The sequence below is a fragment of the Scyliorhinus canicula genome, chromosome 11 (assembly GCF_902713615.1).
Source record: "Scyliorhinus canicula chromosome 11, sScyCan1.1, whole genome shotgun sequence".
NCBI lineage: Eukaryota > Metazoa > Chordata > Chondrichthyes > Carcharhiniformes > Scyliorhinidae > Scyliorhinus > Scyliorhinus canicula.
Genome location: NC_052156.1, coordinates 143,456,416 through 143,480,746, shown reverse-complemented (window position 1 = coordinate 143,480,746; position 24,331 = coordinate 143,456,416). Strand labels below are relative to the sequence as shown.

Below are 24,331 nucleotides of genomic sequence, written 5' to 3'. Positions count from 1 at the left end.
AAATCTCCTTTGCACCCTTTCCAATACTTCCACATCCTTCCTATAATGAGGTGACCAGAACTGCACACAATACTCCAAATGTGGTCTCACCAGGGTCATGTATAGTTGCAGCATAACCCCGCAGCTCTTAAACTCAAGCCCCCTGTTAATAAACGCTAACACACTATAAGCCTTCTTCACGGCTCTATCCACTTGAGTGGCTACCTTCAGAGATCTGTGGACATAAACCCCAAGATCTCTCTGTTCCTCCACATTCCTCAGAACCCTGCCATTGACCCTGTAATTTGCATTCAAATATTTTCTACCAAAATGAATCACCTCGCACTTATCAGGGTTAAACTCCATCTGCCATTTTTCGGCCCAGCTCTGCATCCTATCAATGTCTCTTTGCAGCCCACAACAGCCCTCCACATTATCCACTACTCCACCAATCTTGGTGTCATCAGCAAATTTACTGATCCACGCTTCAGCCCCCTCCTTCAAGTTATTGATAAAAATCACAAATAGCAGAGGACCCAGCACTGATCCCTGTGGTACACCGTTGGTAACTGGTCTCCAGTCTGAATATTTTTAAAAAGGAACCAACGTAAAAGAGAAAAATCAGAAAGACTTTTAAAAAAAAGCTGTAATCCCTATTCTTTAAAAATTTATGCTGATTTTCTTTTGAGAGAATGTATCGCCACGCACACACTTAATTTCTTAGGGCGAGGAAGGTTATTCAGCAGTATCACTTGTTGCACCGTCAGTTACTCCTGACTCTATGGGCGGGATTCTCCGACCCCCTGGCTGGGTCGGAGAATCCCCAGGGGCGGCGCAAATTCCGCCCCACCGCTGGCTGCCATATTCTCTCCCGACGGTTTTCGGGCGGGAGCGGGGTTCATGCCACGCCGGTCGGGGGCAATTGGCAGCGGCTCCCCGACAATTCCCCGGGCCCTGATGGGCCGAGCGGCCGTCAGTTTCTGGCCAGCCCCGCCGGCATGGATTAGACAAGGTCCCACACAGCAGGAGCTGGCAGGTAAGTCAGCTGGGGTGGTCCTCGGGGGGCGCGGGGGCTTGGCCCGCGATCGGGGCCCACCGATCTGCGGGCAGGCGCGTGCGGTGGGGGGAACTTCTTCCTTCCGCGCCAGCCCTTGTAGGACTCCGCCATGGCCAGAGCGAAGAAGACAAACCCCTGCGCATGCACCAGAATATGCTGACAGTTCCGCACATGCGCGGGATCACGCCGGTCCTTTGACGCATGCGTGGACTCGTGCAGTCTCTTTGACTCTCGCTGGCATGGCGCCAACCCCTCCGCCGTCCGCCTAGCCCCTGGAAGTGCGGAGAATTCCGCTACTTCCGGTCGGCCGGACGCCGGAGTGGTTAGCACTATTTTTGACGCCGGCGTTGGGCCATCGCGTCAATTGCGGAGAATCCCGCTTTATAAATCCTAATTTTTACATCTGTCTTGTGGAAAATGAATGGCCATTTAGTGATCTCTCTGCGGATTACATTGGCCAAGATTACATCAATAGCAGTTTGTATAAGAGCAGGGTATTACTGACTTCTAACTCCCACATTTCCATGATTAACTGCGCACGTGCAGCTGCCAGAAGTTGCTGTCGATTTTATCTTGTAATAACAGCAAGTGCTGACAGCTTCGCTGTTATTTGTGCACCAAAATCTTTTGTGTGTGTGTCTGTGTGTGTTCAAAAAATATTGTTTGTGGTGCTCACTCTTATTTTTCCAGAACAACATTAATACTTTGCCATTGTGACACCAGAATATTATGATTATTTCTATCTTACAGTAAAGGTTCGGGCAGCTGATTTGTTGGTAAATCCACTTGATCCAAGAAATGCAGAGAAAATCAGAGTTAAAATAGCAGACTTGGGAAATGCTTGCTGGGTTGTAAGTACATAATGTTTTCTGAAATGTTTAACTCTTGTTAATGTACTGTTCTGAAAATTAAAATTAGGTATGATTGAATGAATGCAGATTTTTATTTAAATGCTCTTAACATACGTGTTAAAAAACAAATGTAGTCTAGACCTAGTCTTATTTTTAAATCATCTGAACTTGGTATTGATTAAGAGACTAACTCTCCAAAATGGGCGATTGGGCATACCTTGACATTGACCTGAAACAACAACTTGTATTTAATAAAACATTTCAAGGCATTTCACAGGAGAATTATCAAGCAAAATTCGACTCCAAACCACATAAAGTCATATTAGGGCAGATGGCCAAATGCTTGGCCAAAGAGTTCAGGTTTAAGGAGCATCTTAAAGAAGAGAGTTGAGAGACACCAGAGGTTCAGAAAGATTTCCAGAAATCAGGGCATTGGAAACTGAAAGGCAATGACCCCAGTGATGGAGTAGTTAAAATTGAAGATGCTCAAGAGGTCAGATATCTTGGAGGATATGGGGTCGGTGGAGATTATGGAGAGGTTGAAGGACAAGGTCATAGAAGAAAATTTTAAAACTGGGGCATTGCTTAATCAGATGTCCATGTAGGTGAATGGAACTTGGTGCAAGTAAGGAGAGAGACAGCAGAATTTTCGAGGGCAGAATATGGGATGCCAATCAGGTGTGTTTAGGGAGTCAAGCCTAGAGGTAACAAAGACATGGATGAGGTTTACAGCAGCTGGTGAACTGAGGCGGGCAGAGTCATCAGAGTGATGTGGTTGAGGTTGAAAATGGGCATCGTTAGTGATGATGTGGGATGTGGTCAGTAGTCCATTCCAGGATGAAATATGACATTAAGGTTCAGAACATCTGGGTTCAATCTCCCAATTGCCCCCATATTTCCTGCATTATAACACTCCAAAATTCTTCATTGACTTTAAAGCACTTTGAGATGTCTGGTGGAATATAAATGCAAGCTTTTTACATTTTAAAATACATTTTTGAAAGGGAGATTGGTAAATATTCATGACTTGTGAAAAAATTGTATGGATCTGCATTGCATAAACTGAACTTCTGTTTAATCTATTTTAACAGAACATAGGAAGTAGGAGCAGGAATAGGCCATTCGGCATTTCGAGCATTTTCTGCCATTCACGTAAATCGTGACTGATCTGATCATAGAATCACATAATCCTTTACAGTGGAGAAGGAGACCATTCGGTCCATCAAGTCAACACTGACTCTCTGAAAGAACATTCTACCTAATCCCACTTCCCTGCCTTAATCCCATACCTGTGCACACTCTTTGTTTTCAGAAAGCAATCCAATTCCCTTTAGAGGACCTCAATCAAACCTGCCCCCATCACCCTCTGAGGAAGTTCATCCCAGACTCCAACCATTATCTGTGAGAAAAATCTTTTCTCATGTCGCTTCTCTTTGTTATTTTGAATCTGTGTAGTCTAGCTCTAGATGCTCTCTTGCATGGGAACAGTTTTTCACTTTTTTTACCCTGTCTTTACCCTTATATAGCTCTATCAAGTCTTCTCTCAGTCTTTTCTCCAAGGAAAACAGTTCCAACCTCTCCAACCTATCATCATGACTATAGTTCTTTATCCTTGGAATCATTCTTGTGAATCTCCACTGTACCAATACCTTCATGTAATTCCTCATGTAGGCTGCCCAGAACTGGACGGAGTACTCCAGATGAGGCTTAACTCATGTATTATCATCGCCCCCAACTCCACATTCCCGCCTACGCCCAATAACCTTCGACTCCCTTGTTAACTTGCAACGTCCATTTGTAAACTGAATTTTTTACTACAATCTAGTTAACTCCACAATTGTATTTTGTTTTGCTTTGGAAAATTTGTAAAGACTGAACTTATTTGATGCAAACTAAAATTATTTTTTATTTAAGGCTGAGTTAGATTTTTGATAGACAAGAGAGTTGAGGGTTGTAAGGGGCAGACAGGAAAGTGGAGTTGAGACTGCAACCAGAGCAGCCATGATCTTATTGAATGGTGGAGCAGGCTCGCAGGGCCAAATGGCCTACTCCTGTAAGCAGATTGTTTGCTTGTTATATAATGAAATTGGCCTTTAAGAGTTCAATTAAAACTCTGAAGAAAGTCAGCTCCAATTTTTGTGCGATGATGGGCACAAATGTTTAGTGATGTATTAAAACCATTCCTTCAATGTTTTGTGCTTCTATCATATGTTTTGTAATGTTGAGCAAACAATCTGTGCTATATCTCTGTTTTACAAAAAAACATTTCTTACAGCATAAGCATTTCACAGAAGATATCCAGACAAGACAGTATCGGTCAATAGAAGTTCTAATTGGTGCTGGGTATAGCACACCTGCTGATATATGGAGTACAGCCTGTATGGTAAGCTAAGAATTAAGTGAATTAAGTAAATTTTCAAAGAGGCAATAAGCAATATGTTTAAATGAATTCTTAGAACTTTAGTGTTCCAAGTTGTAAATATTTAATCTTAAATATTTTATTTTTCAAGAAGTGGCTCTGTTCACTGAAAATATACTCACTTAAGTCTTTAAACAGTGGGTTCAAGCCCTACTTTAGGTAGTTGAATACAAAATCTAGATGTGGTGCAATGCTGAGGAATGAGACCTGATCAGAGATACGTTCTTGCATAAAAATAGATGGAAGTGCAGTAAGAGTAGGGGTAAACCAGGAACCTTTGTTACTGTATCCCACTTCCCTGCCTTAATCCCATACCTGTGCACACTCTTTGTTTTCAGAAAGCAATCCAATTCCCTTTAGAGGACCTCAATCAAACCTGCCCCCATCACCCTCTGAGGAAGTTCATCCCAGACTCCAACCATTATCTGTGAGAAAAATCTTTTCTCATGTCGCTTCTCTTTGTTATTTTGAATCTGTGTAGTCTAGCTCTAGATGCTCTCTTGCATGGGAACAGTTTTTCACTTTTTTTACCCTGTCTTTACCCTTATATAGCTCTATCAAGTCTTGCAATATCCAAGATTTAAAAGTAGTAAAAAGCATACCTCATCTGAATGTGGTTTGGGCTGTAAACCGATGAACAGGTATATGAATAAAAATTGTTCATCTGTAACAATGTAGGTTTACAAAACCTATTCAATACTTCTGGCATACCCTGGTCACCATTCCTCTGAGCCAAAACAAAAACAGAGTAGCATGTGTTATGGGTCAGGGTTTAGAGAACCCCAAAATGTATCATGGAGTTCACCTGACTCACAACTATTAATAGATTGTGGTATGGCAAGCACACCGCCCACTCTATAAGTGTGGTACTTCAGAAATGGAAAAGTTCTTTTTTAAAGCAAAATAATGTTTATTCTATGAACACAAGTTAACCTTTTTAAAACAAACAGTGAATATCTTAGCAACCAGTAAATCAAATACAACCCCCAAAGAATACAACACTCAGGCGGAGTTTGAACTGCTGACCACAGGGAAAGCGGTAGCACAGCTGAGGAAGGCAAGGGGGGCAGTCTATGAGTACGCGGAGAAAGCGAGTAGAATGCTGGCACACCAACTGCGAAAAAGGGAGGCGGCCAGGGAAATCGGGGGAGTAAAGAATAAAGAGGCTAACACGGTCTTGGATCCATTTGGTTGGAGGGGGGGGGGGGGGTGAACGGAGTCTTTAAGGAGTTCTATAGTAAGCTATATGAGTCGGAGCCCTGACGGGAGCGGAAGGGATGAGGCAATTTTTGGACCAGTTCAGGTTTCCAAAGGTGGAAGAGGACCTGCTGGAGGGGCTGGGGGCCCCGATTGAATTGGAGTAGATTGTCAAGGGTATAGAGGGCATGCAATCGAGTAAAGCCCCGGGGCCGGATGGTTACCAGGTAGAATTCTATAAGAAATTTTCGGAAATATTGAGCCCACTCCTGATGAGGACCTCCAATGAGGCTAGAGAGAAAGGAACCCTTCCACCAACAATGTCACAGGCCTTGATCTCACTCATTCTTAAATGAGGGAAGGACCCTGAACATTGCGGGTCATACAGGCCGATTTCGATTTTAAACGTGGATGCCAAATTGTTAGTTAAGGTTCTGGCCACAAGAATTGAGGATTGTGTCCCAGGGGTGATAGAGGAAGACCAGACTGGGTTTGTTAAAGGCAGACACTCAATACCAATGTCTGGAGACTTTTGAATATTATTATGATGCCCTCAGAGGGAGGGGAGGCAGAGGTAGTAACAGCGATGGATGCAGAGAAAGCCTTTGACCGGGTGGAGTGGGAGTACCTGTGGGAAACGCTGGGGAGGTTCAGGTTTGGTGAGGGCTTTATTGGCTGGGTGAAATTGCTGTACCAGGCACCTGTAACAAGTGTACGTACAAACTGGCTGAGGTCGGGGTACTTCGAGCTTCACCGGGGAACGTGGAAGGGGTGTCCCCTCTCCCCGTTACTATTTGCCCAAGCTATAGAACCACTAGCCAGGGCGCTGAGAGCCTCGAGGAACTGGCGGGGACTGGTTCGGTGTGGGGGGGGGGGGGGGGGGGAGTGGAGGAACATGGAACATCGGATTTTGCTATACGCGGATGATTTCCTCCTGTACATTTCGGACCCTGTGGAGGGGATGGGGGAGGTTCTGCGGATTCTGAGGGATTTTGGTAGTTTTTCAGGGTACAAACTGAACATGGGAAAGAGCGAGTTGTTTGTGATCCAGGCCAAGGGGCAGGAGGAGAGACTGAAAGAGCTGCCGCTCAGGATGGTAGAGAAAAGTTTTCGTTACCTGGGTATACAGGTGGCCAGGAAATGGGATGCCCTGCACAGGCTCAACCTGACCCAGTTGGTGAAGCAAATGGAAGGCGACTTTAAAAGGTGGGGTATGCTCCTGCTGTCACTGGCAGGGAGGGTACAGACCATGAAAATGACTGTCCTCCCCAGATTTTTGTTTGTCTTTCAGTGCCTCCCCATCTTCATCCCTAAGGCCTTTTTTAAGCGGGTGAGTAGGATCATTACGGTCTTTGTGTGGGAAAATAAGACCCCGCGAGTATGGAGATCGCTGTTGGAGCGCAGTCGGGGGGTGGGGTGGGTTGGCGCTGCCGAACTTTCGCAACTACTAATTGTGGTGATCACAAGTTAACTAGATGCAATACAACTGAGCAAACACTAGAGGGGGCACGGGAGAGCCATATAAATAGACGGGGACAGGAAGTGAGGCGACACTTTACACAGGGCAGAACTTGGAGCAACACAGATACACCCACATCAGCTAGGAGCACTGAAGGTAACCTTAGGAAACAGCTCTGAAGAGTGAACAAACTTACAATAAAGCATCTTCTCCACATTTGAGACTACGAGCTTTATTAAGACACGAGTAACAACACATGGTACCCAGGAGTGGCTTCAGACGCTTACTACAGGACAACTCAGTGGCAGATACAGAAAGCTCAAAATGGCATGGAAATCTCCTACTGGACATTTGACTTGGGAAGACATCGCTAATTCGAGGATGTGGCTTGGACACCCAGAGCAGCTCGACCTGACTGGCAATGTAAGAGGTATCTGGAAAAGGTTTAAACAAATGTTTGATTTGGATCTCGTAGCTAATGAGGTACAAGACGCCTCCGACAACATTAAAATAGCAATTCTCACCGCAGGGCCTGTAAATAGGAAAGTGTATAATGGATTTAAATACTCAAAAGATGAAGACAGAAACAGCTTACAAACGTTACTAAACAAATTTGAAGAGTACTGTGAGAAATTTGAACAGCAAGACATACTCAGAGTCCAAACTGCACAGAGACTGAGTGATGCAAAACTAAAAAAATCACGAAAAGAACAAGAAATCGCGAATGAAAAGTACAGATCAAAAAGAAGAAATAACACGAATTTCTCACAAAGCCAAAACGCTGAAACCCAGTCCAAATCGGGAAGAGAAGGTAACTTACAACTTTTAGAAATCCAGTCCAGATGGGACAGAAAAATCGCTGAAATCCGCGAAAAAATGGCGTCGGAGCACATTTTGCAGTCTCCGGTAAGCAAAGAACTACAAATTGCGTCTGCGCATGCGCCGGAACCGGACGCCGCGCATGCGCAGTTCAAAAAATATCGCGGTGCCGATCGTTATGCGCATGCGCACGCCGCGCATGCGCAGTCAAAAAAAGTGTCGGTCGCGGATCGTAATGCGCATGCGCAATCCGCGCATGCGCAATGGAAACAAAACCGCACAGTGAAGGAAGAAGGCCGATTTGCGCATGCGCAATGCATTCCTGCGCGTGACGTCATGACGTCTGAGCATCCCGACCACGCCCACTTAAAAGGGAAATGCCCGAAAATTGAAAACAAGACACTTAAAGTGGTAAACACAAATGTTCTTGCCTCAGAACACAGAAAAACGCCTGAACTTAAACCAACAGTTAAAAACAACTTGCACAACACCCTGAAAAAAGCAGTCTGCACCACCCAAAGTGAAGAGAACAAAAAGAATTCCGAAACAACAAAAGATGATTTGTTTTTCGAAGATTACCTCTCAGACATGGCTGAGTCAGTCGGACATGCTTATCACAGCATCAGCGACACGGTCGCAAAGCACAACACGAACCAACTCGTGGTAGATGAATCCAACCAAGATGATTTGGTTTTCAAAGAATACTACTCAGACATGGCTGAGTCAGTCGGATATGCTTATCACAGCATCAGCGACATGGTCGCAAAGTTAAACACGAATCAACTCGTGGTAGAAGAATCCAACCAGGATGATTTGGTTTTTGGAGAATACTACTCAGACACAGCTGAGTCAGTCGGATATGCTCATCACAGCATCAGCGACATGGTCGCAAAGTTCAACACGAATCAACTCGTGGTAGAAGAAGCCAATGAAGATGAAATGGGTATCAAAGAATACTACTCAGACATGGAGGAGTTATTTGGACATGCTGATCACAGCATCAGCGACACCGTTGCAAAGCTCAACACGACTCTACTCATGGTAGATGAATCCAACACCATGATGCCATGGCAGCTCGTCGATACATTGGATGACAGCAATACCCTAGACGAAGACGACGCCACACAGAGAGCACAGGAAGACTCCACAGAGCGAGCGATGACAGGCTCCACAGTGCGAGTGATGAAAGACTCCAAAAGGGATGCAAGCAAACACTCCCTGGCGAACACCATGCATGAACAAGACCATGAAGGTAAACCCGCTGTATCTGAGCAACCGCAAGCAGACTATGAAAGTCTACCAAGCTCACAGGAACAAGAAGAAGACAACGTACATCTAACCACTGACACCATGCATGCGCAAGACCATGAAGGTCAACCTGCCATATCTGAGCAACCACAAGCAGACTATGAAAGTCTAACAAGCTCACATGAACAAGAAGAAGACAATGCACCTCTACCCACTGCATGCGAAGACAGTGACAAGGTGATCACACTCGACGTACAGGATCACAGCGAGACTGACAGTTCTCAGCTTGTCTGTACCGAAGCACAGAGCGAAAACAGCAACAAGGTGATCGCACTCGACGTACAGGATCACAGCGAGACTGACAGTTCTCAGCTTGTCTGTACAGAAGCACAGAGTCGGCCCACCCAAGAGTCCAGAGAGACCAAGCCGAAAGAAAACATGCAGATTTTGACTCCAGAAGAGGAACACCTGGAGTCCAGAGAGACAACGCCGAAAGAAACCATGCAGATTCTGACTCCAGAAGAGGAGCACCTGGAGTCCAGAGAGACCAAGCAAAAAGAAACCATGCAGATTTTGACTCCAGAAGAGGAGCACCTGGAGTCCAGTGAGACAACATCAACAGAAATCATGAAGATTTCAACTCCAGAAGCGGAGCACCAAGAGTCTAGAGAGACCACGTCAAGTGAAATCATGCAGATTTGGACTCCAGAAGAGGAGCGCCAGAGGTCCACAGACACCACGTCAATTGTAATCATGGAGGTTTTGACTCCAGAAGAGGAGCGCCAAGAATCCAGAGACACCGCGTCAAATGGAATCGAGAAGAATTTGACTCCGGAAGAGGAGCACCAAGAAAGCAAAGATGAGGAATCCAATTCTCCACAAATGATTGATGTCACCTGCACCGATGCAACATCAGATCATTCGCACCACTCTCGAGACGAAATGCTCAATGACTCAAATTATCCACTCGGGACACGAATAGAGTATAACAAGAAAAACAACAGTCAAAAGAAGCACAGCAGAAACGGGACAAACAACAGCAAGAACAAAAGCAACATGAAGCGCGACAAGACCAACAACAATAGCAAGAAGCACAGCAGAAACGAGAACGACAACAGAAAGAACAAAAGCAACATGAAGCGCGACAAGACAAACAACAAAGTCAGGCACAAAGATAGCGACAACGACAGAGACAGAGACAACAAGAACGGCAACGAAAACAACAAAGTCAGGAACAAAGATAGCGACAACACCAAAGACAGAAACGACAAAAACAGCAACACGAACGGCAACGAAAACAACAAAGTCAGGAACAACGACAGTGCCAACACCAAAGACGGAAACGACAAAAACAGCAACAAGTACGTCAACGAAAACAACAAAAACAGGAACGACAGAAACAACAGCAATGACACAACGACTTGTACACAATGGTACTACTCGGCACATGAAGGACAATGCCACAGCTCACTGAAAAACGATGACAAGACTACAAACATGTCATGGGATGACAACGAATCGCACAAACTCACGTCTGCTCCAGAACGAGCAAGCACACCAGCATCCAAGGCGGATGAGACAATAAATCAACACCACAAGCACAGAAAAAAAAGTCCATGCCAGTCAACATCAGTGAGGTGACCATGCAAACACCTCGGGATGATGCAGTGGGTACTTAAAATAATAAGGAACACCAACAATATTCACAGCGGACTTGCAATATCAATATCACCACGTCATCAACAACAAAAAAGAAAAAAAAGCTCTGAACAAATTCATCAAGTTTGGACTCATAAATGTTTTTATTAAGATTGGACATATAACTACATTGGCTTTGTACAATATGCAATAGCACCATCACCTGTATAGATACGCATATCATAAGTAACTGTTTTCTATAATTTTCTTTAACGATGTACAGCAAATATGTAAAGAGAAAAAGGGGGATGTGGTATTCTTAGATTTACTAGATACAAAAACAACTGAGCAAACACCAGAGGGAGAGCTATAAATACACCGGGACAGGATGTACAATTTTCTTTAACGATGTACAGAAAATATGTAAAGACAAAAAGGGGGATGTGGTGATCACAAGTTAACTAGATGCAATACAACTGAGCAAACACTAGAGGGGGCACGGGAGAGCCATATAAATAGACGGGGACAGGAAGTGAGGCGACACTTCACACAGGACAGAACTTGGAGCAACACAGATACACCCACATCAGCTAGGAGCACTGAAGGTAACCTTAGGAAACAGCTCTGAAGAGTGAACGAACTTACAATAAAGCATCTTCTCCACATTTGAGACTACGAGCTTTATTAAGACACGAGTAACAACACACTAATGGGCGACCAATATAGTTATGATTAGGAGGTGGGCGATGGCGGGGCGTTGTGGGAGCAGCTGGAGGCGGCGTCATGTAAAGGTACTAGTCTGGGAGCTTTGATAACGGCTCCTTTGCCGTTCTCGCCGACCCGTTACTCCACAAGTCCGGTGGTGGTGGCGACACTGCGGATCTGGGGACAGTGGAGGAGGTACAAGAAAGTGGAGGGAGCGTCGGTCTGGGCCCCGATATGCAACAACCACAGGTTTGTCCCGGGTAGGATGGATGGTGGGTTCCAGAGCTGGCAGGGGGCAGGCATCAGAAGGGTGGGAGATCTGTTCATAGACGGAAGCTTTCCCATTTTGAAGGCACTAGAGGACAAATTTAATCTGCCGCCAGGAAACGCCTTTAAATTTCTGCAAGTACGAGCCTTCCTGAAAAAACAGGTAGTGGCCTTTCCACAATGCCGCCACTGAGGATACAGGACAGGGTGGTCTCTGGCACCTGGGTGGGGGAGGGGAAGGTGTCGGATATCTACCAAGAACTGCAGGAGGCAGAGGAAACCCCGGTGGAGGAGCTCAAGGGCAAGTGGGATGAGGAGCTAGGTGAGGAGTTGGAAGTGGGTCTGTGGGCAGAGGTCCTGGGCAGGGTGAATTCCTCCTCATCATGTGCCAGGCTCAGTCTAATTCAATTTAAGGTGGTCCACCGGGCACACATGATGGCAGCGAGAATGAGCAAGTTTTATGGGGTAGAAGACAGTTGTATGAGGTGCAAGGGCAGCCCTGCAAACCATGTCCACATGTTTTGGGCATGCCCGGAACTTAGAGTTCTGGCAAGGGTTCGCGAGGGCAATGTCCAAGGTGCTTAACACACAGGTGGTGCCGAATCCAGAGATAGCGATCTTTGGAGTGTCAGAAGACTCAGGAGTTTAGGGGGCGAAAGAGGCCGACGACTTGGCCTTTGCCTCCCTAGTAGCCTGGAGACGGATTTTATTAATGTGGAGGGACCCGAAGCCTCCGAGTGTAGAGACGGGTTAACGTCATGGCTGAGTTTCTCAGCCTCGATAAAATAAAGTTTGCCTTAAGAGGGTCTACGCTAGTGTTCTCTGGGAGGTGGCAGCCGTTCGTCGACTTTCTCGGGGAAAATTGAAATGTCAGCAGCAGCAGCAATCCGTTGGGGGTGGGGGTTGAGTGCTTCATTGGGATAGTGTAGGAAGACTGGGTCGTGTGGGGTAATGTCTATTTAATGGTTATTGTATATTCTCTTTTTACACTATGTTAATATTCACTCTAGTTAGTTTTGTTATTGTTACTACTGTTTTATTATGAAATATTCTGCAAAACCTTACTAAAATTACCTTAAAAAAATACAACACTAAGTAATCTGTATGCTGTTCTTTTAACACCCAGAAGACTGAACAAACCTTTAAACATAAGCACATCAGAGTTAACAGTCACTACTGAAAACATTTATAATTCTTCTGAATTCACCAAATGATCAAGAGATAGTCCTTCATAGCAGAGAGATCAACAATACAGCTGCTTTGGCTGGCTTCAGCTGCAATACACCGAAAAACAAAACCAAAAGACGCAGACACACCCAAGCTTTTCTCAAAAGTGAAACTAAAAAGCAGAACCAGAGCTCAGCTCCACCCACATTCCGACATCACTGCAGTAACATGAGCAGCCAAACATTTCTTAAAGCGATATTCTCATGACATATGTCATTGATTTCATTTCATTTCATGCATTGGGGCCTTCATGGACAGCACGTGGCATGGTGGCGCAGTGGTTAGCACTGCTGCCTTGTGGCGCCGAGGTCCCAGGTTTGAATCCGGCTCTGGGTCACTGACCATGTGGAGTTTGCAAATTTTCCCCCTGTTTGCGTGGGTTTCACCCCCACGCTAAATTGCCCCTTATTGGAAAAAATTTATTTGGTACTCTAAAAAAAATTTTTAAATGTATCGGGGCCTTGCTGTTTGCATACAGGCTGTCACTTCTGTCTATATAACTGCATTAATTCATTTATTCAGACTGAACAGCTTTTGATTGCCCAGCAAAGAGCAAAAAATGCAAGTTCATTTGATCTTTCCTTATTGTAAAACCACATGAACTTGACTTATTCTACAAGGAGTCAATTACGTTAAAATGAAGTGTTTAAATGCAAACGCAACTCGAATACTTTTTTGATCGAAGCATGGCAATGTGTTGTCTCAGTACAGCTCGTGAGAATTGTGCTGATGGTATTCAGCAGAGTAAATGAGCTGCTGGGTGTTCTAGGTCCCAGTGTTCAATATCTTGAAAAATATGGAATTTGCAATTACATGCTGCTCCCAAACCTGCAAACCTAGAAACTCCACCATCCACAAAATTGAGAACAACTGCTTAGGAACACAATCCCCTAACAAATTTCCCTCCATGTTATGTATCATCTTGATACTTGCATGTTTCATTCATTGCAGGGTCAATACCCTGGAACTCCCTACCTAACAGTATTTTGACAGCAGCTTCCTTGCATGAACTTCCATGATTTAAGAAGAAGGTGCAGCCTTCATGGGCAGCTCAAACACGCAATCATTGGCATCCACATCGTGACAATGAATTTTAAAAATACCCGTTCAGTAGTTTCCAATAAAACCTCAAATCACATAATTTCAGTGACCTCACGCTTTTGTTAAGTTTAAATAGGATGCTACAACCACTCACTGGCCAACGTTAACAGTTGTGGCCTCCAAAAAATCTAAATGCAAAAGGTACTGCCTCTTCCGCTCCATAGATCCCCTGAACAACTGACGGTTGAATTGCTTTGTGTTGACACCCTTGGGTAACAACGGTGAGTGATTGTGTTCTCACCTCTGAATAAAAAGGTCCAGAGTTTAAACTCTACCTCAGAGACTCGAGTACAAAATCTAGACTGATGCTCCAGTGATGTACTGAGGCTGTGCTATTGGAAATTTGGACATTTTAACCAAGGCGGCGTGTGTCTTCTCCAATGGAAAGTGACCCCATGGCACTTTTCAAAGAAGATCAGGGGAGTTTTCTGAATTAACCAGTATTTATACCCAAAGTGTTTTTTTTAAGATAATGGACGGGTATAGCAGGCCTGTTCACCATGGCCTGCTATATCCTGGACGAGATTTCAGAACGCGACCCTCCCCCCAGCCGGTGGTGTGAACCTGATTTCCATGATTTAAAATATATTTTAATAACATTAAACAGCTTTATCCCCCCCCCCCCCCCCCCGAGGACAGCCTTAAATAATTAAAACTCACTGAATTTAAACACCTCGGCTGCCATACAAGGATTTGAACTCATGTCTCCAAATCATTAGTCCAGCTTCTGGAATACTACTACCTAAACGTTTAAACTTTCAAAGTCTGCATCAAGCATCAGATTTGCTCGTGACAATCCCATGGCTCCTTCATCATTAACTAATGACAACCATTTGGCCTAACCTCTTTTTTGTGTCGCTTGTCATGATGAACATGCATCCAGTTCAAAATTCATGAACATTTCAAAGTGACCTTTTTCGTTAAAATTTAATCAAATTCCTCCATATGTAAATTATGAGTTAGATCAATCATCAAACTCTTTCTTGGGCAGCATGGTGATGCAGTGGTTAGCACTACAGACTCATGGCGCTGTGGATCCATGTTCGATCCCAGCCCCTTGGTCACTGTCCTTGTGCAGTTTGCACAAGCTCCCCGTGTCTTTGTGGGACTCACACCCACAACCCAAAGATGTGCAGGGTAGGTGGATTGACCATGCTAAATTGCTCCTTAATTGGAAAAAAATAACTGGGTACTCTAAATTTCTCCACAAATTCAAACGCTTTTTCTGCTGCCTGATGTCATTACTATTCCTCTACCTTTAGTCTGCATTGATGTATCATCACGTTGGCCTCATCTTTGTTCTAACCTTTGCAACTTTTGGTTTCAGCAACTGTAACTGAATGGATTCATTGGTAATTGGGCTAATTCTGCCTCTTGAAATGCAGCTCTCCTATTCATTCCGAACACTGCTTAATTCACTTTTTAATTTGAATCAAACCTATTTTGGTTATGCAATTAATATTTTTTCCTTTTTTCTTTTTTAAATTTAGAGTGCCCAATTATTTTTTCCAATTAAGGGGCAACTGAGCATGGCCAATCCACCTACCCTGCACATCTTTTTGGATTGTAGGGGTTGAGACCCACGCAGATACGGGGAGAATGTGCAAACTCCACATGGACAGTGACCCGGAGCCAGGATCGAACTGGGTCCTCGGCGCTGTGAGGCTGCAGTGCTAACCACTGTGCCACCGTGCTGCCCTATGGTTCTGCAATTCTAACTTGCTTACACCCAATCTTTTTTTCCCAATTAACGGGCAGTTTAGCGTGGCCAATCCACCTAACCTGCACATGTTTGGGTTGTGGGGGTGAAATACAAGCAGACACAGGGAGAATGTGAAAACTCCACACAGACAGTGACCAGGGGCTGGGATCGAAACTGGGTCCTCAGTGCCATAGGCAGCAGTGCTAACCACTGCGCCTTCATGCCACCCACTTGTGTTGAAACATGAGTTCCATTCAATACCTTTACCTCCGTTCCTCCTCCCCACCTCTTACATTAAACCGTGGAAGTGCTTGAAACCAAAGCTAGATGAAGAAGATACCATTTATCTCTGCACAGCCTCAGAAATGTAATGTAGGTTGCAGTTCTGTTTGGAAGGTCACTTAAAATGAGCTTTCAGATTAATTAAACAGATTTTTGCAAATCTTTCATAGGAGTGTTTTTAACAGGAATACACCAATATGGCTTTGTAGGTGGATATACTAAGCATCTCATGACATTGTTAATACATATTTTGCATTTCAAAGCTTAACAGCACTTTCTACTGAATCAAAGCAGAAAAATGAATTCTTGATTGAATATTGTTGGGGGATGTTGCTTTATTGAATCTTTATTTTATATTCCCAAAAGGCCTTTGAACTTGCAACTGGAGATTATTTATTTGAACCTCATTCTGGTGAAGACTATTCCAGGGATGAAGGTCAGTACATATGCATTTTGAAAAGTTAACTTCAAAAGTTCAATTTAAAACCTCATAATGAAAGTTAATCCCAAAGAACATTTCAACACCAAATGAAATTGTATGTTTTTTTGATTCATGCCGTCAGCACAATTTTCTTTTTGTTACTGCATCTGCTTATTCTTAATTTAAGGGATTATGCCAAAGTAACTGACATTGATAGCAACTGATAGTAACTATTACTTTGTTGTGTAACATTCTCGCTAATTTGATAGTCGCTATAACTTTTTAGAAGTTTTACTTTTTATCCTGATTGAAATTCGTATTTTGGATGATTGGTGAAGAGCTATGCAAGGTGAATGGTTATTCCTATGAATGTTTATTCTGAATTATTAATCTGGATATAGATATTAATTTTTAACGGGTAGAAATCTGACTTGCATTAAACGCCACACACAATTGGAGGAATAAAACGGTAAGGAAACTGATTGAAGCAACATTTCTTCAGTGTAGCAAGAAGAAATATTTTTAAAACCATTTCATATTTTTCAAATTCAACTTTCACAAACAAATAAATGCAGTGTCATGCAATGGATAGGTGTGTATGGGAGGAGAATTCTTAGGCACGTAGTCTATTAATAATTTGGAGCCATGCAGTTGCCATCTGCACCTAGTGAGTTTCCCCAACCAGTTACGTAGAAGGCTTTATTCCAAGCCTACAGAGAGATAGCAGAGGCTGCGCTGCAAGAGCTAGCAGAGGCTCTATGCCAAAAGACTGGCCGACAGCTAATTTGATATCTATATTTAAAAAGGGAGATAATTTCATGCAATGTTTCTAAGGCCAGATGGAGTAAGTTCTATCAATGAAAAATACTGGAATTTTTGGTCAACGGTGTAATTTAAAACATCTAGAAACCAAAAATATAATTTAATCAGGACTATTGGACCACACATTGCATTCATGAGCTGTAATCAAAGCATATCGAATCAAGGAATAAATAGTAGAATCAACAGCAAGCTGGCTATAAATCAAAACAAAGGTAGCAGTTAACAGTAGTTACTCAGGCTGGCAGAGGGGAACTGGTGTTTCACATGAATCGGTGATAGTCTAGTCTTGTTTACTAAATCGGAAGTACAATTTCAAAAATTGCAGCTGACACCAAAATAGAGTGAACAAGCCAAGATAAGCTGATGAGTTCAAGCCTGGAAATGTCAGCAGATAACCTTTGTTTGAGGGGCTGGGTGAAGCGTAGAGCGAGAAAGAGAAAGAATGCTGTTCTGAACAGTTAGAGAGGAGAAGGCTTTAGGAATCGACCAAGAGAGGCCATGAAAGTTGCCACCGAAGCAGAATATTCCTAACAGAAGGAAAAGTGCTTTATTGAATGCAAGTATTGCCTTTGCTTGGCTGTGTAAGTAGAAAGAGAGCTGCATGTTTATTTTAAAATGCTGTTTAATGGGAATTAGTGTGTTAAGGTTAAGAAACTACATGTAATCTGTCAGTGTTAGAGTTGAAGTTTGGTTTTCTTTTCTTTTTGTTTATAAAATAACAAAGTCCTATTTCTTATCACTCCTGGAACGAATCGATCTTTCTACACTGTCTTAAAACTTAAAAGATTATGGCTCTGGTTCAGTCTCTTAGTCACTGGTGAGAAAAGGATATAGAGGTATTCAAGAAGGTGCAAATTGATTCACAAGGATGATGTACAAACTGACAGGTTACACCTATTAGGAAATATTGAACAGGCTAGGATTCTTTTCTCCAGAAAAGAAAAGATTGAAAGGGAACTTCATAAAGCTCTTAAAGGTCGTGAAAAGTTTTGATCAGGTAGAAGTAGGGGGCAACACGGTAGCACAGTGGTTAGCACAGTTGTTTCACAGCTCCAGGGTCTCTGGATCATTTCTGGCTTGGGTCACTGTCTGTGTGGAGTCTCTACGTTCTCCTCGTGTCTGCGTGGGTTTCCTCCGGGTGCTCTGGTTTCCTCCCACAGTCCACAGATGTGCAGGTTAGGTGGATTGGCCAGTCTAAATTGCCCTCCCTGTCCAAAAAGGTTAGGTGGCTTTACTGGGTTACGGGGATAGGGTGGAGGTGTGAGTTTGGGTGGGGTGCTGTTTCCAAGGGCCGGTGCAGACTCGATGGGCCGAATGGCCTCCTTCTGCACTGTAAATTCTATGAAGTAGAGAGAATGCTTCCTCATATGAAGAGACCAAAACTGGGGCCACAGTTTAAGGTAATTAAAATCTCCAGTAGGGAATACAAGAGAAACTACTTGATCCAGAGAGTGGTTAGAATGTGGAACTTGATACCACAAGTAGTAGTTGAGGTGAATAGCATAGTTACATTTAAGGGAAAGCTATAAGCACAAGAGGAGAAAGGAGTGGAAAGTTGGTGATTATCAAACATACTGTGCATTTGGGCCATAACTTCCGAGCTCCAGGGTGTTGTATTGGGGGCTACCCTAAACATGCATGATGGACCCCCCACCCCACCTGGAAGTTCCCAGGGAAGGTTTGCATGGCAATTCCTCAGAAGTATAAACTTCCCCTGAGCGATTGCTCTTCATTGGGAACCATCCGGAATTAGATTTAAATCGCAAACTTTGGATGCTTCCGACTGGGTTACATCAATAGTTAACAAGAAACGGTAGAAGAATTAAAACCTCTCCTAATTTCTGGGTACCTATTGCACAGACCCAGAGCGACTCCCCCCACCCACACACCCAAACTCCCAGGTGGCTCCCCTGAGTACCATCCCACAGAACTTACCCCACCCCAAGGGAGTGCACGCCCTGACGGGAACTCCCAAACCCACGGGATTCCCTCTCAGGGATTCTTTCCCCCTTTCCCCTTCACGCCCCTCCCCACCTTCCCGTACCAGCCTCCCCGGACAGGCGCCGGAATGTGGCGACTAGGGGCTTTTCACAGTAACTTCATTGAAGCCTACTCGTGACAATAAGCGATTTTCATTTCACCTCTCCCCAAAGCAACTGACATAGCCCAGTTGCCTTCTTCAAATCCCACCTTCTTACCTCATTCATTCACCTTCTCTCTGGTTTGCCAAGGATCTTTAAACTTACCTGGTTTACGGCAGAGAGTGCCATAAAAAAGGGAGCATGGCATCTTTGCACCGGACTCAAAGTTCAGTGCAGAGACCAGATCTCGGCTGGCCTGAGACGGAAAGTTGGGCAAGATGGGATTTTTTAAAATTTAAGGTTTAAAAAAAAAAACTAGGAGCGGACCAACAATCCGACTCTGATTGCCGCTCCGAGGAAGTTCAGGCCCAATTTTGTAAATGCTGCAACCATGATTAAAGACTTTTTAAGTGCTTTAGATAGAAATGATTTACGTTTCCTTTAAAATAATAAGACAAACTAGTGTACACAAAAAAAATTCTAAAGCTCATAACACACGTTTGTCTGAACATCATATTATGATGCTGTTTGTTAAAACACACTTTCATTTCTTGCAAGGTGAATTTGCACATGACTTTTGAAAATACATTGGCAGCCCTAACTGCCTCTGGTACATATTTTTAGTGTTGTAATGTCTCTTGATGTTTGGTTGATGAAGTAATTTAACACTATTTTCTGTTAAACTTTAAATGTTTGATTATTAATTTCACTGGTGATATTCATGCTTTCATCTGTGTTCCAACCTTTTCATTTCCAAGTCTATTTGCTTGTAGCACCCCCTTGCAGTAGACCCGTAGGCACAATGTCTTGTAAGTCTTGCAGCAGGTTATAATGCCGTAGACCTGATTTAACCTAAAACCTTCTGCCTGGGATTGCTGCAAACATGGGTGGTTTGAATCTGTTTTCCAATTTTACTAATTCCAGTTTCTTTTCCTCTTTTTATGTCCCACCCGTTTCCTTCCCTGTCCTTACCCACTCCTGTATCCTTTTTTCTCTCCCTCATAGACCACATAGCACACATCATAGAGCTGCTAGGCAATATCCCAAGACACTTTGCTCTTTCTGGGAAATATTCTCGGGAATTCTTCAATCGCAGAGGTAGTACCTCTTCTCTTTGGAAGGTCCTGTAACACAGACAGAAGTGGATAGAGGTTTCCATGGCAACTGAATTACAATATTTTTGTCCAGACCTGTAGCTAAGGCTAGTTCGATGCAACCAGTGGGAATATCAGTGATGAAATTTCGAAGTAGTCTACCATTGAAAACTAATATAATGCAGATCTGTTCCTGGAAGTGTATTTCCCGCACTGTAACTACTTTTAAATTGTGACATTGCAGGATATACATGAAATTATCAATTCTATGAGCAGACACAGCTAAACCAGAAAAGTATCCTGCTGACATTGGTATAGTAACCAATAACACCAGCCTAACTTTTCAGAGAAAATTCTTGCTATATTCTTTTGAACTTAATTTTTTAAAATCAGTCTTTTTTTAAAATGCTGAAATAATCCCAAAGGATTGAAAGCAGAAATATGATAAAGGTTTAAAGTTTATGGAAGCCCAAGAGATTCTGAGGCTGTTTCGGTGCCAAGGATGAGACACTCTTGTCTGTGCCAGGACTAGTATAACATGATGCATGCATTGTACTGATTAAACTGTTTTTGTTTTGCTGGCAATATTCTTCAATGCAGATCACATAGCTTTGATCATTGAACTGCTGGGGAAAATCCCTCGAAAGTTCGCAATGTCTGGGAAATATTCCAAGGAGTTTTTCACCAAAAAAGGTAACAATAGTTGTGAAGCACTGACTCAAGTGTATTAAATGTTCAGAGGTGATTTGCTTAGGGAGCGTATAAAAAATGTTCTTGTCAACTTGTAACGATTGAGTAGATAACCTAACGCTGCACTTTTAAGGGTGGATGATATCTGGAGAAGTCAGAAGTGTCTGTCAAGAAGCCGATGGATGTTATTGAAATGCTGAGTGTCTCTACGTTTCCTTGAGATTTGTTGTTTGGAAAGCACACTGGTTATTGTCCTACTTTTCAGAATCAGTGGCTTTGTGTACAATTTAAATCAGGCATAAGTAATAAATAGGCTCTGAAAATGGCTATCTCAAGTATTTTAGGCACAATTTATATGTGCATTGGCACGCTATTTTAGTGCAAAACTATTTTTAAACAGTTCTGGTGGATACAGTCAGTGGCAGAGAGGGAGCACACACTGCTGACTGTGTTTAAAACTGCGGCCTTACCTTTAAACCCTGGAGACTTATGAACGTCTTCTGGATTCCGCGTGGATGCATTGATAAGGTGAATTGGGAGGCCTAGTGGCGAAGCACGATTGCAGAGAAGCTGCATCCCTTTTTCATCATGATGCGCCCTTTGAGCCCTGACTTCAGTTCATTGAATTTCACTGCTTTTAAACAGACATGTCTTTGTTATTAATTCGCGATCCCTTCCTGGCTCAAAGAGTGATGTGAGAAGAAGGGGTCTTGATTCATGCGGTACTGGTATCGGTTTTAAGGAAAGTGGGAGCTATTTGTCAGGAAAAACTCCATTCAAATCGGCTGGGACCAGTGTCCTGGCAAATCGTACAACAGGGCTTTAAATAAACAAGGGGTGATTGGTGGAGGAGGATACATGTGGGAGATTTAGATATCTAAACAGAAAGGTCAAGACATCAGAACAGGGTAGCAATGTAGGTAAATAGAAGCAGAGTGGGACAGGAAGAGACAGTTTTACAAAAATTATTTATCAGCAAGTAACTTCAATGCAAGGAATAGTAGTTTTAAAAAATGAAATTAAATGCTCTCTGAATGCATGAAGCATTTACAATAAGATAAACAGCACAAATAAAATTGTTTTGACTTACCATTACAGAGACATGATTGTAAGGTGATCAAGATTGGGAAATAAGTATTTCTGGGTACACAGTATTTTGAAAAGACAGAGTGAATGACAAAGGAGGGTGGGGTGGCGAGTGTTAGCCCTGATAGCAAATGATGACACAAGGACATGAGTGAGAAAGGATCTGACCTCAGATAATCATGAAGTAGAATCAGTATGGGTGGAAGTTGGGATCAAGAGTCAGAAAAGACTGGTGGGAATAGGTTATAAGCCCTGTAACAGTAGTTTTCCCAATGGATGGAGCATTAAGCAACAAATTATTGGTGCTTGTAACACAGGCAATATAATAATTGCAGATAATTTTTTTCTCGCTCTCTCTCTCTCCCCCCCCCCACTGTCTGCCCACCCCGCACTCTCTCCCGCCTACCCACCCGCACTCTTTCCCCCCCGCACTCTTTCCCCCCCCCGCACTCTTTCCCCCCCGCACTCTTTCCCCCCCGCACTCTTTCCCCCCCGCACTCTTTCCCCCCCGCACTCTTTCCCCCCCGCACTCTTTCCCCCCGCACTCTTTCCCCCCCGCACTCTTTCCCCCCCGCACTCTTCCCCCCCCGCACTCTTTCCCCCCCGCACTCTTTCCCCCCCGCACTCTTTCCCCCCCGCACTCTTTCCCCCCCGCACTCTTTCCCCCCCGCAATCTTTCCCCCCCCGCACTCTTTTCTCCCGCACTCTTCCCCCCCACCGCACTCTTTCCCCCCCGCACTCTTTCCCCCCCCCGCACTCTTTCTCCCACCCGCACTCTTTTCCCACCCGCACTCCCGCACTCTCTCTCCCTGCTCTCTCTCTCCCCCACACACTCTCGCTCTCTCCCCTCTCTTTTTTTTCCTGTCCCCTCTTGCTCTTTCTCTCCCCCAATTGTCTAATTGTGAAGAACTTTAACCTTCATAAAAACTGGGACAATTGGCAAGGGTGGTCTTGAAAATTAATTTGTAAAAATGCTCTTATGACAGTATTCTGAGCAATCCATTGTAGAACCGTCTAGAGATAAAGTTATGTTAGATGTAGTATTGTGTAATAAGGCAAGGTTAATTAGTAATGGCATAGTAAAAGATCCATTGGGAATTGTGATCATAATACCATTGAATTCCATGTTGAAAGTGACATACTCCAATTTCAAACAAGAATCTGGGGAGAACTGGCTGAGGCTGATTCGGTATATATAGGCGAAAAAGTATGGCAGTAAACGTTGGTCCCTTAGAAGCAGAAACAGGAGCAATTATCATTGGAATGAGGAAATATCAGCGGCATTGAACAAATGCTTTGTCACTGTAGAAAACAAAAGTTGCATATCAGAAATAAAGGGTAACCTAGGGCTAAAAAGAGTGAAGAAATTAAGGTAATTAGTATCAACAGAAAAAAGTATTGAAGAAGTTTGTGTGTCTGACAAATCCCTAGCACCTGATGTCCCATGGTTTTAAAAGAGATAGCTGTGCAGAGATAGTGGATGCTTGAGCAAACGTCATCCAAACTTCCTTAGATTCAGGAATGGTGCCATTAGATTGGAAGTTGGCACATGTAACACCACTTTTCAAGAAAGGAAGGAGAGACAACATGGAATTATAGGCCTAACATGAGTAATTGGCAAAATGCTGAAATCTATTATTGAGGAAGTCTTGTCAAGGTACTTAGCAAAGTATCAAATGGTTAGAAAAAGTCAACACGGTTTTACGTAAGGGAAATCTTGTTTTATAAATTTTTAGGTTTTTTGAGGATGCAACGAGTAGGTCCAGTACCTGTATTTCCAGAAGGAACTCGATAAAGTGCTACACAAGATAAGGGCTCAAGGAGTTGTGGGTAATATCTGAACATGCATAGGGGATTGGTTAACGAACAGAAGGCAAAGAGTGGACTTAACTAAGGCATTTTCAAGTTGGTAGGCTGTGATTAGTGGAGTGCTGCAAGGATCAATACTGGGGCTTTAGCTATTTACAATCCATATTAATGACTTAGATGAAGATGCAGGGAAGTAATGTATCGAGGTTTGATGATGATACAAAGCTATGAGCAAAGGAAAGCTGCGTGGAGAACAGAGAAAGGCTGCAAAGAGATATATACAGCTTAAATGAGTGGGTAACATGATGGCAGATGGAGTATGATGTGAGGATGTGTGAGGTTATTCACTTTGGTAGTAAGAATAGCAAGGCAGAATG

General features: G+C 43.5%; 1 protein-coding gene across 9 annotated transcripts in view; it reads left to right on the top strand.

Moving 5' to 3' along the window:
- Positions 1-24,331, top strand: part of srpk2 (SRSF protein kinase 2) — a 291,904-nt gene that overhangs the window by 255,607 nt on the left and 11,966 nt on the right. For 7 of the 9 annotated variants that reach the window (XM_038811602.1, XM_038811605.1, XM_038811603.1 and 4 more), the window contains 5 exons: positions 1,787-1,887; positions 4,163-4,270; positions 16,318-16,387; positions 20,281-20,373; positions 20,970-21,062. In XM_038811602.1, the coding sequence (XP_038667530.1) occupies positions 1,787-1,887; positions 4,163-4,270; positions 16,318-16,387; positions 20,281-20,373; positions 20,970-21,062 (465 nt within the window). The remainder of the gene's footprint in view (positions 1-1,786; positions 1,888-4,162; positions 4,271-16,317; positions 16,388-20,280; positions 20,374-20,969; positions 21,063-24,331) is intronic. The other 2 variants (XM_038811607.1, XM_038811608.1) reach the window with 2 other exon arrangements.